This window comes from Strix uralensis, chromosome 19 (genome assembly GCF_047716275.1).
Source record: "Strix uralensis isolate ZFMK-TIS-50842 chromosome 19, bStrUra1, whole genome shotgun sequence".
Taxonomy (NCBI): domain Eukaryota; kingdom Metazoa; phylum Chordata; class Aves; order Strigiformes; family Strigidae; genus Strix; species Strix uralensis.
The window spans coordinates 10,105,565-10,120,609 of record NC_133990.1 but is presented as its reverse complement, the minus strand read 5'-3'; the positions used below and the strand labels follow the sequence as shown (position 1 = coordinate 10,120,609).

Below are 15,045 nucleotides of genomic sequence, written 5' to 3'. Positions count from 1 at the left end.
GGAGCCATGACCAGTGCCCAGCACTTCCCAACCCCCTCCCACATCAGCACCACTGCAGCTCCCAGCTACCAAAACCTGCCCATTGATGCCCCAAATAACCCTCAGGCAGGAGCTAATCGGCCACTCAGGCATGAGCAGATTGGGTGCTCAGGTGCTGCCTAATTGCTCAGGTGCTGCCTAATTGACCACCCAAGCATGGCCAATGGGGTGCTCAGGCGTGACCTAAATGGGTGCTCACATGGGGTGTGAATGGGAGACCCATGTCCAGGCACTCATGCGGGAAGCAACTGGGGGCACAAACTCATTATTTTGCCCAATGTACCCTTCTCAGAGGGGTTGGAAATAGGGATGCCCAGATTGCACCCCCATGTGTGCCTCGTTGCGGGGGGACAGACATTAGAGCAGGGTTGGGCCCGGGCTTGGGGACGCCCCTCTCCATCCTCCCTCTCCTGCAGATGCAACATCGCAAATAACAAACAGCTTTCAAAGCCCAGTCTCCCATTGATGTCACATCAATGCCAACAGAGATAAAAGCTGAGAGATCCAGAACCAGCGCTGGCTTTGCCGGGGAATATTAATTAGAGGGAAAGCCTCATTAGAGCAGCAAGGGTGGCCGCCGGCGCTGCTTCCCCACCACTGTGTGCCCCAGACCCCCCGGAGGGGCACGATGGGTGTCAGCCCTCCCGGCTGCCTTGGTGGGCTGAGCGATGAGGTGCACTGCAGATTCCTCAATGTAAGCATTAAAAATTAAAATGTTGAAAGGTTGTTTTTTTGTTTTATTAAAAAGAAGGAAGGGGAAAACCTGCTTCTCTCTATCCATGGCTGCTGAGGCTTCCAGGCAAGCCCAGAGCCCCAGGCAGGGGGATAAAGCCCCCTGTGCCCTCCAGAGCAGCCTGATGGCAAATCCAAGTGTTTGTGGGGGAAAAAGCAGCACATCTGTTATTTGATGCATTTTGGGGTTTTTTTTGACAACTGCAGCTGGAGAGGAGTGGGGGGAGCGGAGGCTGCTGCCTGCTGTTACCCTGAGCCTCCCCACCGGTGGGGAAAGGGGATCCTGTGCTGCCTTGGGGCGAGTCCCCAGCAGCACCCACATCCACTGCCAAAGGAAACATGCGAACGGGTCAGGAAAATGCATTTTTAAGAAGTGGCATGAGACTGCTGAGCACCAAGACCCCACCCCATCATCCTTCCGAGGCCTGGGCCGGCTGGGCAGCACCCTGCCAGCACTGCCCCTGCCAGCACTGCCTCCTGTTAATCACCCCAGAAAACAACACTTGCAGCAAATCAACGGCATTTGCAGTGAAATTGGTGGGTTAGTGACAGGAAAGTAATGAGGAAGGAAGCATCACCAGGAGGGTTTAACCGTCACTTCCAACTGGCTCCTGCGGCCAGGCCCCTCTTTGGCATCACCCACCAATGAGGAACAGCACCCATGGGTGCCCCGGCATCCAGCCTGGCTGGGGGACACTGAGGGGACCAGCAAGGGGGGTGCTGCAGCTGAACCCAAGCCAAAATGCCCCTTGCCAAGGCCATAAAGCCAAAGGGCTAAAGCAGCCGAGCAGCTCCAGGGAGGGGGCAGAGAGTGCGGGGCCGCACAGGATGGGGCCACCGGCTCCCGGGCGGCAGCGAAGCAGAGGTGCCAGGAGGACCAAGGTGCCACAACATTAGTTATTTATTACAGAGAACTTTTCTTCCTTTTTGTTTTGTTTTTTCTGAGAAGTGAGCCCAATTCATCCTGACAGAGGTTCACAGCACATTTTTGCCTGGTGGCTGCTTACAAAGACACACTGAGAAGCAAGATGGTGCAGGAGAAAAGCACCCTGTGCCTGTGCTACAGGGGGCTGGTGGGCACTGAAACGGGCTCAGCACAACACCTCCAGTCCCATGCCACCTCGGGGATGGCTGCCGCACGTGGACCTGGCTGGCCATGGGGCCTGAGACATCTGGGCTTCCCCATGGGTGGCCAGCACTGGCCCTGCTCGCTGAGGATGCTCTCCCAGCATGGACACAGCACCAACTTGCTCTGAGCGCTCATAAGGACGGGTGTCAAATCAATCTTCGAAGAGATGCCAAGCTAAAAAAAAAAAAGAAACCCAAAAAAAAAAAGGGGAAAGCAGCCAGCCATCTGCCCAAATGACAATTTTCAGCTGGATTTCCAAAAACACTTCAGCTTTTAAAACCGAGAGGAGAGAAAATACAAACCCCTCCTCTTCCCCAAGCATAGAAAGCATTCACGAGATGAGGTGCAAAATTCCTCTTTGACTTCAAAAGCATTTCTCCTGGCTGGTTACCCCCAAATCCTGGCACAACCCACTGGAAAGCCGGCGGGCAGCTCGGCTCGGCGTCGCTTCGCTGCCAGATGACGGCATCCCGCCGGCCGGGTGCGGGCTGCCATGGCGGGGGACCCCCAGGGTGTCAGAGGGGCGCTGAAAACCTGGTACTTGCCCGTTTGGAAGCAGGGAAGAGGAGAAGGGATGGAGGGAGGAAGAGGAGAATAGTTTATGCTGCAGCAAAGGGAGCTTTTGGGGTTGGTGACAGCATCCCGCTCCTGCCGGGGTGGGTTATCCCCCTCTGCTTGGACTGCAGAGGTGCCAAGACCCGACAGCGCCGTCCCCATCACCAGCGTCAGCAGGATGCGGCTGATCCCCCAGTGAGGCTGGGCGAGATCCTCAGTCCAGCCTAGGCTTTGCTGGGAAACTTCAGAGCAAACACCCCCCTTCTCAAACGCTGGCCTAAAGGTGTTTTTAGGGTTTTTTTCTTGTGCTGTTACTGAAACCTTCTGCAAGCAAAGGCAGAGACCATGCTGGAGCAGCTGCAGCCCTGAGCACCCCGGCTGGCAGCGCTCACCCAGAGGACCCAGCCCCAAAATGGAGCTCCAGCCAACCCACCTCCCCATCCACCTGCCCATGCCTGCTCCGGCCCTCCCTGGCACCGAGCAGCTGCCAGCACCGCTGCCTGCAGGCTCAGGGGTCCCCAGCCCCTCGGCTGCTAGGGTGGGCTGACTGCCCCAGCCGAGGCGAGTTGGACACCTCCCTGCTTCCCATCCCCACCGGGGACCCCCAGCCAGAGCAGTATCAGGTGGGGGCACCCACCCACAGGGATGCTCGGGAGCCCAGGGCAGCTGTGGGGCACAGCAGCCCCCCAGACTCCCAAATCCTCAGCCCTGGTGCCTGCCCCTTCCAGCCACCCCACCCCGGGGTAGCTCCCTACCTCCCCACGAGTCCCATCCTAGTGTGGATGCATGTGCTGGCCTTTCACAAAGAAAACAAGGCTTTGAAAAGTGCTTTCTCAAGCTGCACCAGGTCTCTGCAACCTTGGCAAAGCCAGGACAAGATGTTTAGCTGTTTGGAAGTGCTTAGGCTGGGTCTTGTGGCACATTTTCATCCACTGTGGTAATCAGCAGATTTTTTGCATGCGCTGTATATTAACTTAATGTATGTTACAAATCTACCCTGTAATGGAAAAATACCGTGGCTGTTGTAACGGGTAACACTTTCAAAAGCACTTGACTCCCAAGTCATCCAGGTGCTTTTGACAATGTTACCCTGGGTTGCTATAGGAACCCTAATAGTTTTCCCATCTGACTTCTCCATTAACGCTGGGATTTATATTTAATTTGTTTTTCTTTTCCTCGGCGAGGAGTGAGCACGTGTGCAGGGGGAGGAGGTGCTCCTCGGTGGGTGCCTCCTGGCCATGCCAAGACCAGCACCGGGGACCAGAGCCAGTTCTGCCAAGATGCTGCCAGAGCAGCGGCGCAAGCAGAGACCGACCCATGGCAGGCAGGGAAGGCAGTTGATGCCCAGGGTGGCTTTATTATGGGTCTCTCCCATGTTCCCAGGCTGGCGTGACGGTCTGCCTCCCCCTCGCCTTCCTGCAGGCCGCGGGGCCGAGGGGCTCAGGGTCAGAGCATCCCACGCAGCTCCTGGGGGGAGGTGATGGGCAGGGAGCAGGCAAAGCTGCTGCAGAGATAGGCGGTGGCTTTCCCGTCCTTCCTCTCCAGGGACCCAAGGAAAGGCAACTGGCGGTAGAGGAACCCAGCGCCGTCTCCATCTGCTAGCATCAGCACCTGCCGGAGAAGGAGCTGTGAGAGCTGAAGAGCTCAGCCAGCGCCAGCCAGCTGGTCCTGCCCTCCCCGCAGACAAGCCAAGCGCTGGCAGCGTCCCCCTGCACGCTCCTCTAAACTGGGGAGGGGACAGGGAGCCGGGGGGACCCACACCAGCCCTCTGCCAGGGTCCCGCAGTGACCACGTCCCCATCGTGCCTGCGCTGGAGGAAGCGCGTGGCTCACACCACCCCAGCAGCTCTGCCTCCCTTTTCCGCTGCAGTCACCTGGCAGCTGGGAACGAAGCACAGGGACCCGCACACCCAGAGGGGGCTGCCCGAGCCCCCCCCAGCTCCCCAGGGACACCCACCCAGCCCAGGGGCAGCCACAGCCCCAGCATCAGCTGCAGCATCACCCCGTCCCACCCTGCACCCAGCTCCTCCTGCCCTCCAGATGCTTCCCAAAAAACTCGAGACACCGGCGAGCAGCAAGTCGGGGGCTTTCGCAGCTGAGACGGCAGCACCAGCCAGGGGTGATGACAGGCCTGCCGTGATAATTAGCTTTTCTGAAAGGGAAAATGTTTGTTAAAGCCTCAGGGCTTGCGGGCTAATCAGGGGAAAGCCAGGAGCTGGCACAGAGCCTGGTGCCAACACGGATGCAAAGGGTGAGCAAAACGCCAGCGCTTCCCAAGGCCCAAGGCTCGGTGGCAGCATCTCGCTGCTGGAGCACGTGGCCCTCCCTCGCCTGCCCGGCCCCAGCCCCACACATGCACCCACTGTGGTGCCCACCGAGCACCCAAACACCCGCCACGTGTTCATGCTGCTCACGCCAACAATCAAGGGATGCCAACACCAAACGTTGCCACCCACAGCACACACATCTCCCACCAGTGTGCAGCATCCTCTGCCACGGGCCCCAGGGCAAATCCAGCACTGACACCTAGCAGGGACGCCCAAGAGCCTCACGCGTGCCTGGCAGGGGCTGCCCTCACCCCGTGTCCCCAGGCTCTTGTTCTAGGTAACGGCTGCTGCAGTCCCATCCTGTCCCCCGTCCCCCCACATCTCCCACTCGGCCCCTGCCTTGACCCAGCTCTGGCTCAGCCCGTCTCCTTGCCTGGCTTCTTCTCCCCCGCAACCTCCTCCCCCCTCGCCTTTGTCTGGAATTAATTCCAGGAGTGATTAATTACCAATTCACGTCCAATCTGAAATTCATTATTCATTTTTCTCACAAGCTCCCTAAGGTCCTCTTGCGGGGCCAGGATGAAGGCAAGCGGCAGGCTAGTGCTCTGCAGCTGAGGAGATAATGGGATCCTTCATAATTACCCTAAAGACCATTAACAGGGCAGGGATCCACACCAGGATCCAGCCCTGGAACAGGGATCCAACCCTCTCCACTCCGGGCACTGGGAACCCCAGGGGAGCAGCCACCAGCATCACCCCCAGAGCACTCACATCCCTGCGGCAGCTGCCTGTGGCAAAGGGCTCCTCTGGGCGCAGGGTCCATTTAAACCTGCGACCTCAATGCTGTTTTATCATCGGCATCTTGCTACAGCAAGGATTTCAATGTGAAGTTTGTAAGGAATTAATTACTGGAACGACCTAATTAATCGTGTTCCTGCAGACGAGCCTGGCCCCCAGTGCCCTGCCAGCACCGAGGGAGCAGGGGCGGCAGGGGACACGGCGGTGACATTTCCCCAACTCCTTAGCAAAGCTGATTCCCAAAGCTGCTGCATCCCCGGAGCGGGCGACCCGGGGCTGCTTCGCCTCAGGCAGCTTCTCAGGGTGGGGAAGGAGAGCTGGGGAGCAGCTGGCGTGGGGCTGAAGACGGGTGGGAAAAAGAGCACCCACATCTTCATGTGATGCAGCACAGAAAGAGGGATGGCTGTTGGGAGGCAGCAGGCTGCTCCCGAAGGCAGCGTGACCTGAGCAGTGGGATTCTCCTCCCTTCTCTCCATCACCCCCGCAAGGTGAGGAGGCAGTGCTGCCAGAGATCAGGCTGTCCATGAGGAATGAGGGGGGGCACTGGGGAAGCCCCAGCAGGATGGCTCAGGGGAAGTGTCACCCTCCATTCCACCCAGCTGATGCTGAAGAGTCCCGACCGCTCACTCCTGGCCCTGGTGACAGCAGGGAGAAGCAACCATCACCACAATGGGACACCCCGTCTGCTGCAGCAGCACAGGCAGGAATGAGGAGGAGGAAGGTGGGCTGATGAAGCTCGAGGAGCTCAGTTCCTACCACTCCTGCACACTCGTACTCAGTGAAGCAGACACACGTGCCCGTGGGGCTGTGCCCCTCTGGCAAGAGACCTCCTGCCACGATCCTTCTTCCAGGAAACAAACCCAGGCTGCCAAATGGGACAGCTTCTGCTCCATCCCACCACTGCAACACCAGGAACACGCAAGGGCAGGCGTGCCCAGCACGGGGTGAGCAGGGGCTGGCCCCCCACCCTGCCTGCTGCCAGCCTCCAGCTGCAGCCCCCTGCATGCCCCTCTGAGCACACCCCCCTGCACGCAGCCCGGGCGGGTGCTGCTGTCCTCGGGCAGCTCCTGAGCACCCTGTGGCTGCGCTCCCCCATGGAAATATCCATCGGGAGCACCCAGCCCTCCTCTTCCTCCCTACCTCGGGGAAGGCAACAGCTTGGGGGAGACAGACCTGCCCCTGAGGAGTGAGCATCCCCACCAGCCAGGCTTGTTACCAGCTTAGCAGGAGGGAACAAAACCGCATGGGAGGAGAAGAAACGGCTGCGCTACTTGCTCTGCTCATGACCCCGAAGATGCCAGCTGCATCCCCCGCCAGAGCCCCTGTGCACTCGGGGGACCAACAGCTGAACCAGCTGTGGGGAGAAGGAGCAGGATATTAGCAGCGGCATTGGTCTCCCTGCTGCCACCAAGGCGCTTCCCGTCCCTGCAAACTGGGTCACCCACTGTAATCCTTCAAAGGGAGAGAGGAAGAGCGCGGGAGCAGAGGCCTCGCACGTGGCATGGGGACTGGCACGGCCGAGGGTGCTGCTGGACGGGAGATGGTGGAGGAAGGACGGAGAGCTGTGTCCCCCACTCGTGCTCCCGCTGGGCATGCAGGCAGAGGGTCAGGGATGAAAGTCTCCATGGGCTGAGCCAACGTGAGGACAGAGCAGGGGATCCTGTGCGGATGGCTCAGCCCTCCCCAGTTCACCCCAGCTGGGGTTACAGAGGGAAACTGGTGCTTTGGCCTCAGTGCCAGCTCCCCACACGCTGCGGCTTAACGTGCCAGTCCCTGGTGCCATGACCCCAACAGGCAGGGATGAATCCAGTGAGGCCGAAATGCTGAGCCCCCTCACCCGCAGCCCAGCTCTGCTTCCCTCCGCTCAACAGCTTTGCCAAGGCGAGAGCCATCTGTCCCCAGGGCAGGGACGCTGCTGCTCGCCAAACAGCTCTGTCCCGAGGCAGCACGGCCCCTCTGTGGGATGCACCGAGTGAGGATCTCAGAGCGAGGATGCAGACGAGCAAAACGAGGGGTAACCCTAGTGCATAGCGACAGCACAGCTGGGGGCAAAGCTTTTGGGAAAAGCCAGCCCCCCCCAGTCGGGGGTACCTGCAGCCGGAGTGAAAAACTGCCTGGCTGCTTCCAAGGATGTGAGGGTGGCTGCAGGCAGGTGACCCAGACACTGGCTGGATCTTCACCAGGCATGACACATCCACACCGGGCATGACACATCTGCACCGGAATGAAAGGTTTTCCCTTGGGAGAGCAGCGCTGGGGACGCCAGGCTCAGGCTGAGAGCTGTGTAAACAGCCGGCAGCGACAGCAGCCGCTCCCTGGGCTGGGCTGGCAGTGCTCTGAGCCGGGGAGAGGGGTGCAGGGGCTCAGCCGCAGCCCTGCCGGCTCCGCTTACGCATATGGAAAGGAGAGGATGCTTCTCAGAAGGGAGGCAGGACAGAGGAGGAGAAGGATGGGTGTTACAGCCACACTGGGAGAAAGGATGAAGGCACCAGCAATGCAGGAGGCAGCAGGGAGCGTGGTGGTAGCTGGTGAGGAGCAGCTGCGCAGCGGGCAGGGCAGGGCAGGCAGGGCAGGCAGGGCAGGCAGGGCTGGCACCTCTACCTTGTTTGGGCTGAAGATGGAGCGGACGCAGCGCAGCATCTCTTTTGTGTCTTCTCCTTGGGGGTCCCCACAGATAACAACCTATCCGGGGAGAGCATGGGTGGCAGGAGGGAGAAAGCAGAGCGCTGTGGCTGCACCCACACCACTGCCAAACCCCCTCCCTGCAGCAGGTCCCACAGGGGACACGAGCCCCAGCCCGTACCTGTTTGAGGGTGTGATGGAAGAGAGCGGTGGCCCGGGCCATCTCTGGCAGGGTGATCGGGATCTTCTGCAGCCTCTCTGAGAAGGCGGCCAAGATCTGCCCGGCTTTCTCCACCCACTCCGTATGGCCGGAGTAACAAGCTGCTCGGAGCAGGTTTGTGACAGTGACAGAGTTGGCGGTGGGCTCTGCTCCATCTTGGTCTGCAGGGGACAACAGCTCCTCCATCAGCCCAACACCTCCCCACCCCACAGCTTGGTCCCCCAGCCCAGCATCGCCCCTGCCCTCCCCCAGCTGCCCCACACTGTAACCCACGCAGAGCATGGCCGCATCCCCGAGCTCACCTCCCTTCAGGCGCAGGAGCAGAGAGGGATCGCCAGCCTCGCTGGAGAAATACGCAAAGCCTTTGGGGTCCCAGAAGAGCTTGTCTTGCATGTGCTGGAGCTGCAGGGCCCACTCCAGCCAGCCCTGCTCCAGGGAGGCTTCGTACAGGTCAAAAAGAGCCTGGATGACAAAGACGTAATCCTCCAGAAAGCCCTGGATGGGCACAGCGCTGCAGTGGCAGACAGGGAAGGAGCATCAGGGTCTCTACACTGGCCAGGTGGGAAATGTTCTCCAACCCACCAAAGCTCGGGTCTCTGCTACCCGAGGAGATGCCACCTCAGAGCCCAGTCCAGGATAAGCTGTGGCTCTGCCAAGTCATCACACGGCTCAGCCCTGGGTTTCTGTACAGCAGTGGAGGACAGGGGAAGGCTCCTGCCAGCTTGGAAGTTAAGGAATGGGAAAGGATTTGACTTTTAACTTCTCCTCACTGAGTGGGGAGCACTAATCCATCCCATACTGCACTGGAGGCAGTTCTGCTCAAGGCAAACAGCCTCCCTCCCTCCATGTCTAGTCCTGCCTGGAGGAGAGGAGGACAGGGACCACTGGGGGCCTGGGCAGCACCTGTGGGGTGGCCAGTTGGTCTGTAGACACTCACTCTCTGTGCCACTGCTCACCTCTGCTCCACCGTGTTGTCTTTGCCCCGGTAGCAGCTCCGCAGCAACCTCCCACTGGTGGGGTCGAAGAGGTGTCTCCGCAGGAAGGCAGCTGCCTGCGCAGCCCGGCTCACGTACTCCTGCTCGGCCAAGGCTGCCCCAGCCTGGGCAAAGCCTGAGATCATCAGCCCTGCGTAGGCACAGACATGGGACAGGCTCAGGGGGGCACAAGGAACCAGTGGGGGTGTCACTGTCTTTCCTTTAAAGGATGCTTGGCATGAAGCTCATCCTCCCTCATGTTCAAGACAGGTCAGGGCTCAGTCATCAGCTCTTCCACTCAGTTCAAACCACTAAGAAAGTCACTTGCTGTCACCAAAGAGAAGGGCAGAGCACTGCAAGGTCAGCAAGAGCTAAGCCTTTGCTTGCAGGCAGAAACAGGGCTTAGAGAGTCTTCCCGTTTGCAGGACGTGGTATAACTCCAGCTCACGCCAGCTCCAGACCCAGCTACCCAGGCATTTACTGCTGGGAACGGTGCCTGGGGTACTGCAGGTATCACCTGCTGCAGGACACCCGGACAGACGGACACAGAGCTGTGGTCCCCCCGCTAACACAGCAGTGGAGAGGGGCTCCACGCCCCGCCGGGGTCCGCAATCCCCAACTCAGTCCCCTTCCCCAGAGCCCAAGTAGGGGAGCCGGGCTGAGCCAGGGGAAGAGTTTTGCTGCTCTCTGCTGGCAACAGGGAAGGAAAACCAAACCAGAGCACTATCCTGATGCTCCGCAGCCCCATGGCTTCCACGTGTGGGGCTGCTTCTCCCAGGCCCTGGATCCCAGCCCACCCACTGCCTCCACGGGGGGCTGCCCAGTCCCAGCAGGACGCATTACTACAAGCCCCCAAAAACACGCTGGCCCCAGGCAGCCGCGGAGGGGCCCAGCCAAGGCGTGCACCCCCAGAGCTGAGCCACCTCTCACCGTTCCATGCCGCCAGCATCTTGGTGTCCAAGTGTGGCCGCGGCCGCTGTGCCCGGGCTGTGGACAGCCTCCGCCGGCATTCCCGCAGCAGGGCACCCAGTCGCCCCGGCTCCAGCCCGAACCGGGCCGCTGTCAGCTCCGGGGAGCTCCGGACAATAAGGACGTTCTTGCCCTTCAGCTCCTGATGGGGGTCCTGAAAGGAGAGCCCCGTTCTACAGATGCCACCGGGCTGAGGAGGGTTTGGACCCCCCACGTGCTTTGAGGTTGCTCTGCCATCGCCCCATGCCCAGGGGTGCGGGTTCCCCACCAATGCTCCCAGTACCAGACAGGTCTTTGCTCTCCCTCACCTTCATGGGGCTCACATTGCCCGTCTCCTTCACTCCATAGTGGTGCATGAAGACATCTCCCAGGGTCGTCCCCTCTGTGGCCCCCTCGACAGGGTCAGGAAGGAGAGCCCGGATTTCCTCGGCTGCCCACACACAGAAAGCTCCTTCTCGCTTCTCTCCAGATGTGATACTCGGGTAGGAATCAGCATCTTCTGCACTGTAGAAACCTCCAGCCTGGGAAAAGAGCAACAGAGAGACCCTTCAGCTACCAGCACAGCACCTTCAGCTGGCTCCCCATCCCTGCTGGGCAGGCAGTCCAGCCAGTGAGCCGCAGCAGTGCCCCAGACTGAGCTCAGCTGGGAAGGGAGGGAGGGAAAAGCAGCCCTGAGCCATGCCCCAGGGCAGGCCCTTCAGCCCAGCTCAGGGAACAACCTACCTGGTCACTCAGGTCCCGCGAGACGTAGAGCAGAATGTCTTGGGTGACATCGGCGAAGAATTCATCACCAGAGATCTGCAGGAGGCACCGGGTGGACATCGATGTTACAAGGGGCAGGGAGGAGGCAAGAGACACAGCCAGATATTCAGATTTAAAGAGCTGGCAAAGGAGGGGCGACACATTTGAAAGTCCAGGGATTTTAAACGTGGCATGGATTCATCTGATAGAAATCTTTGGGCACTGGAGAGCAACCCTGGAGTTACACCAATGTCAGAGGCAGCAGCATCTGTTTGCTGACTTGCAAAGACCAGCCAGGAGGTTGTTCCTCCCCTGTTACACTCAAAACCCTGGGGCTGTCACGGATTTGTGCAGCGTTTCTGGATGAACACCAGTAGATGAAGGGGAGTATGGGTCCACTCCGTGCCCACGGGATGGGCAACATCTTGGGGAACAGGCTTTGTAGCTGCTCCCCAAACCAAGCCAGCCCTTCGCAGTCAGCACTCAGCGTGCCAAGTGAGCCCCCCCGCAGAGGGATACCACGGCCGAACCTGAAACGCTCTGCTATACGTGGCTGCCAGCTGCCCCTGGTCGTACAGCATCTTCTCAAAGTGAGGGACGTGCCAGTGCTGGTCAGTGGAGTAGCGGTGAAAACCCTGCAAAGACCAAGTGGACACATCTCTACCCTATGTCTCCACCCCACGCCTCCTGGGCATGCCAGGGGTTTACCCCCGAGGCTTTCCTCCTACCTGACCGATGTGGTCATGGATGCCCCCATGGGCCATCATCTTGAGAGTATGCAGAGCCATCTGCAGTGCCCGGGCACCTTCTGCAGTTGTTCGGTGCAGGGCCCAGTATGTGAAGAGGAAATTCAAATTCACTGAAATACAGGAAGAAAGTGAGAGGCTGTGGGGTGGGCTCTGCCCCCCCGGCATTGCCTGCCCCACGACGGGGCTCAGCAGCAGAGACCAGACTGACCTGGGGTGGGGAACTTGGGGGATTCGGAGAAGCCACCGTAGTCCTCATCATAGGAGCTGGAGAGCTGCTGGAAACAGGTGGCCATCACCTCTTTGGACGGTGGGGGTGACTCCTGGCCCCGCACGCAGATCTCAGACCTGTACAGCAATGCTTCCAGGATCTTCTGGCTGTTCTCCAACAGGGCATCTTTGTTCTCCTTCCACTAAGATGCAGAGTGAGAAAGTCAGTTCTTCCATCTTGTGCCTCTCTTTCTGCTTCCTGCACTGCACCAGTGCAAACTGCACCTTCAGTTCTCAGTACCCCTCCCCAGATCAGTTCAAATACACCTCTAACCCAGCCAAAACTCTGACATGTTCTCTGGGCTACTGTTTCTCGTGAGTGTATCCCTTAACTCCATCACCCATCAAGCCCAGACCAATCTCCCTGCTGCCTCTTTGGTTGAGCACTGCCTGCTACACCATTCCTGCTCCGTACCTGCTGTGCGATTCGGAGCAGCACGGTCCGAAAGCCAACGCGATGTACTCCGTCTTCAGGAGGGAAGTATGTCCCCCCTACAAAGGGCTTGAGGTCTGGAGTCAGCCAGACGCTCATCGGCCAGCCACCCCCACCGCTGGTTGCCTGAAAGACAAATCACGGGTGCACCAAGGTCATGCAAGAGGCACCCTCTGCTCCGTACCCCTTTGGCACATCCAAGTGCCTCACTTGAGGACAGACGTGTCCTTGTGATCACAGATGGCCCCATTCAGACCACCCCACATAACTGGTTCTTCCTGCCTGAGGAACATGACCATGAACCTCAACCTGAGAGAACCAGTCAGGCTTCCAGAGCCCTGCCCGTGCCTCCCTTACCTGCACGAAGGTCATGTACACTTTGTCCACATCTGGCCGCTCCTCACGATCCACTTTGATGCACACAAAGTTCTTGTTCATAATCTCCCCGATCTCCTTGTTCTTGAAGGACTCTTCCTCCATCACATGGCACCAGTGGCAGGTGGAGTAGCCAACTGAAAACAAGCTCAGGTGAGTGAAGAAAGGCCCTTTGCAGGGAGCAGGACACGGGTTATGGGGAGATCGCTCAGAGGTGGGGAACCCTGCTACAGACCACAGCTGCTGCTGCCCTAGAGAAGAGATGGAGGAGAAAGGCCTCCTCCAAGCATGGAGGCTTGCAGGGCCTCCTGGGCACTCCAGCTCTTCCTCCTAAAATCTGGCCAAGGACTGGTCCTTGATGCAGCCCATCTTCAGAGAGAGCTACTAAAGCACTTGGCCCTCTCTTGCTAGCAGAGAATTAATGCTCAGTGTCCATCCTTACCTACGTGGCTACTCACACACCAGCTCAGGACACGGCCTGGCTTACCTGGCCATCTACTAAACAAACACATGAGAACATGAAATATGTCTTGTTTCTGGTTACCTGAAAGGAATATCAGCTTGTTTTCTTGCTTTGCTTTATCAAAGGCTTCCTGACCCCAAGGGTACCTGTGGAGGGAAGACAAGAAAGAAGCTTCAGGGGTCACTGCTGCTGGGACCTGGGCTCCTCTAAAGCTGCCTGAGAAGCTGCTGCCTGGCGGAGAGCGGTCAGGACAGCCAGGGGCATGGCTGGCGCAGGAGCATGGACCCCGAGCCCGCAGGGTGATGCACAGGCGGCCAGGCTGCTTCATCAGCCGTCGCTTCCACGGCAGCCAGTCCCTCAGCCCCACGGACGCAAGGAGAGGAGGAGGGAGAAAGGCACTGGTCGCTCTTACCAATCCACGGGGTTGTGAGCGTGCTGCAGGAGGTACGGGGACTTCTCGTTAATCAGGCGGTTGGTGTGACGAGGGACGCTGGGGGGGGTGGTTGTTCCCCCCGTGGCCATGGTCACGCTCCCCGTTAGAAACGTGCACCTGCGACGCCAAACAGGCTCATCGTTTCCTTGCTCGTCACAGCAAAGCAGAGCCCCTGGTGAGAGCTGCGATGCCCCACACCAGCACCACCTTCACCCCAGCTCCTCTGAGTGCTCAGCGCGGCCCGGGGACAGGGTGCTGCTCCCTCATCGCTCCCCGTGCCACGGGAACTGCTCTCAGCCCCAGGCTGGGCGGCTCTGCGGGGGCTCAGTCCACCTCCATCTCCCCCCCAGGACCCCGTGTAGTCCCCCCACTTGCTGGAGGCTCAGGCAAGGTTGTTCTCCTCCGGCTTGGCACAGGCATGGCCCGGGGACCACCATCCCCAGGGCTCCCTCCCCTCCAGGCTCCCACCAGCATCCTTTGGGGGCACAGCCGCCCGACAGCCGTGCGTAAGGGAGCAGCATCTGTGGGACTGGACCTGTGTGTCCTCAGAGAGGAAAATCCTCTCCCGCGGGGGCATGGGTAGGTGCGGGGTCGGGTGCAGGCAGGGCAGGACAGGCTCTTCACAGCGAGGGGAGTGAGAGACAGGACGGGACCAGAGAGACCCCCCAGCTACTGGGCGGGATGCAGGAGGGGGTGCAGGAATGCAGGAGGGGGTGTGGGGATGCAGGGCTGGGGCACAGGGATGCAGGAAGGGGTGCGGGGATGCAGGAGGGGGTGTGGGGATGCAGGGCTGGGGCACAGGGATGCGGGAGGAGGTGCAGGGATGCAGGAGAGGGTGCGAGAGCGGTGCAGGAGGGGGTGTAGGGAGTCTGTAAAGTCATGCAGGAAGTATAGGAATGCAGGGAGGATGCAGGGGAATGCAGGGGGGATGGAGGGGTATACAGGAGGGGTGTAAGGGCGCAGAAAGGATTTTGGAGGGATTCAGGAGGCTGCGGGGGGGTTTAGGGGAGATGCAGGAGGGGTACAGCGCGTTGCAGGGATGCAGGAGGATTTAGGGGGGTGTCGGGGGTGCAGGGAGGAAGCGGGCACATGGGCGGGTGCAGGGAGGGTTCAAGGGGGTGCAGGAGGAGGCAGAAGGGCTGCCGGTGTCGCCGCTGCCCACCGCCCCACAGGGCCGCAGCCGGTGCCCGCCCCCGCCCCCCCCCCCCCGGTACCTGCGGGCCCGGCGCAGCGGCGCCGCCAACATGGCGGCGGAAGGGGGGGGGGGGGGGCGGAGCTGC

General features: G+C 60.0%; 1 protein-coding gene and 1 long non-coding RNA gene across 9 annotated transcripts; both read right to left on the bottom strand.

Moving 5' to 3' along the window:
- Nucleotides 1–1,654: 1,654 nt before the first annotated feature.
- On the bottom strand, nucleotides 1,655–3,604 carry LOC141952296 (uncharacterized). The gene is made up of 2 exons (XR_012631598.1): nucleotides 3,211–3,604; nucleotides 1,655–2,074 (listed from the first exon to the last, which is right to left on the bottom strand). It is a non-coding gene; the product is annotated as an uncharacterized LOC141952296 (long non-coding RNA).
- A 183-nt stretch (nucleotides 3,605–3,787) lies between these two features.
- SPATA20 (spermatogenesis associated 20) lies at nucleotides 3,788–15,028 on the bottom strand. 8 transcript variants are annotated; one of them, XM_074889595.1, is made up of 18 exons: nucleotides 14,980–15,028; nucleotides 13,745–13,882; nucleotides 13,414–13,478; nucleotides 12,852–13,006; nucleotides 12,477–12,620; nucleotides 12,003–12,204; nucleotides 11,774–11,904; nucleotides 11,576–11,680; nucleotides 11,028–11,102; nucleotides 10,613–10,825; nucleotides 10,266–10,458; nucleotides 9,318–9,486; nucleotides 8,664–8,872; nucleotides 8,323–8,522; nucleotides 8,121–8,201; nucleotides 7,611–7,733; nucleotides 5,228–5,332; nucleotides 4,081–4,606 (listed from the first exon to the last, which is right to left on the bottom strand). In XM_074889595.1, exons 1-18 carry the CDS (start codon nucleotides 15,009–15,011, stop codon nucleotides 4,598–4,600), a joined length of 2,349 nt encoding a protein of 782 aa, XP_074745696.1. In that variant the 5' UTR covers nucleotides 15,012–15,028; the 3' UTR covers nucleotides 4,081–4,597. The 8 variants fall into 8 exon arrangements, with proteins under 8 accessions (XP_074745694.1, XP_074745697.1, XP_074745696.1 ...); XM_074889593.1 differs by lacking the exons at nucleotides 4,081–4,606; nucleotides 5,228–5,332 and adding an exon at nucleotides 3,788–4,066; XM_074889594.1 differs by lacking the exon at nucleotides 4,081–4,606 and having other exon boundaries at nucleotides 4,613–5,332.
- Between the last annotated feature and the right edge of the window lie 17 nt (nucleotides 15,029–15,045).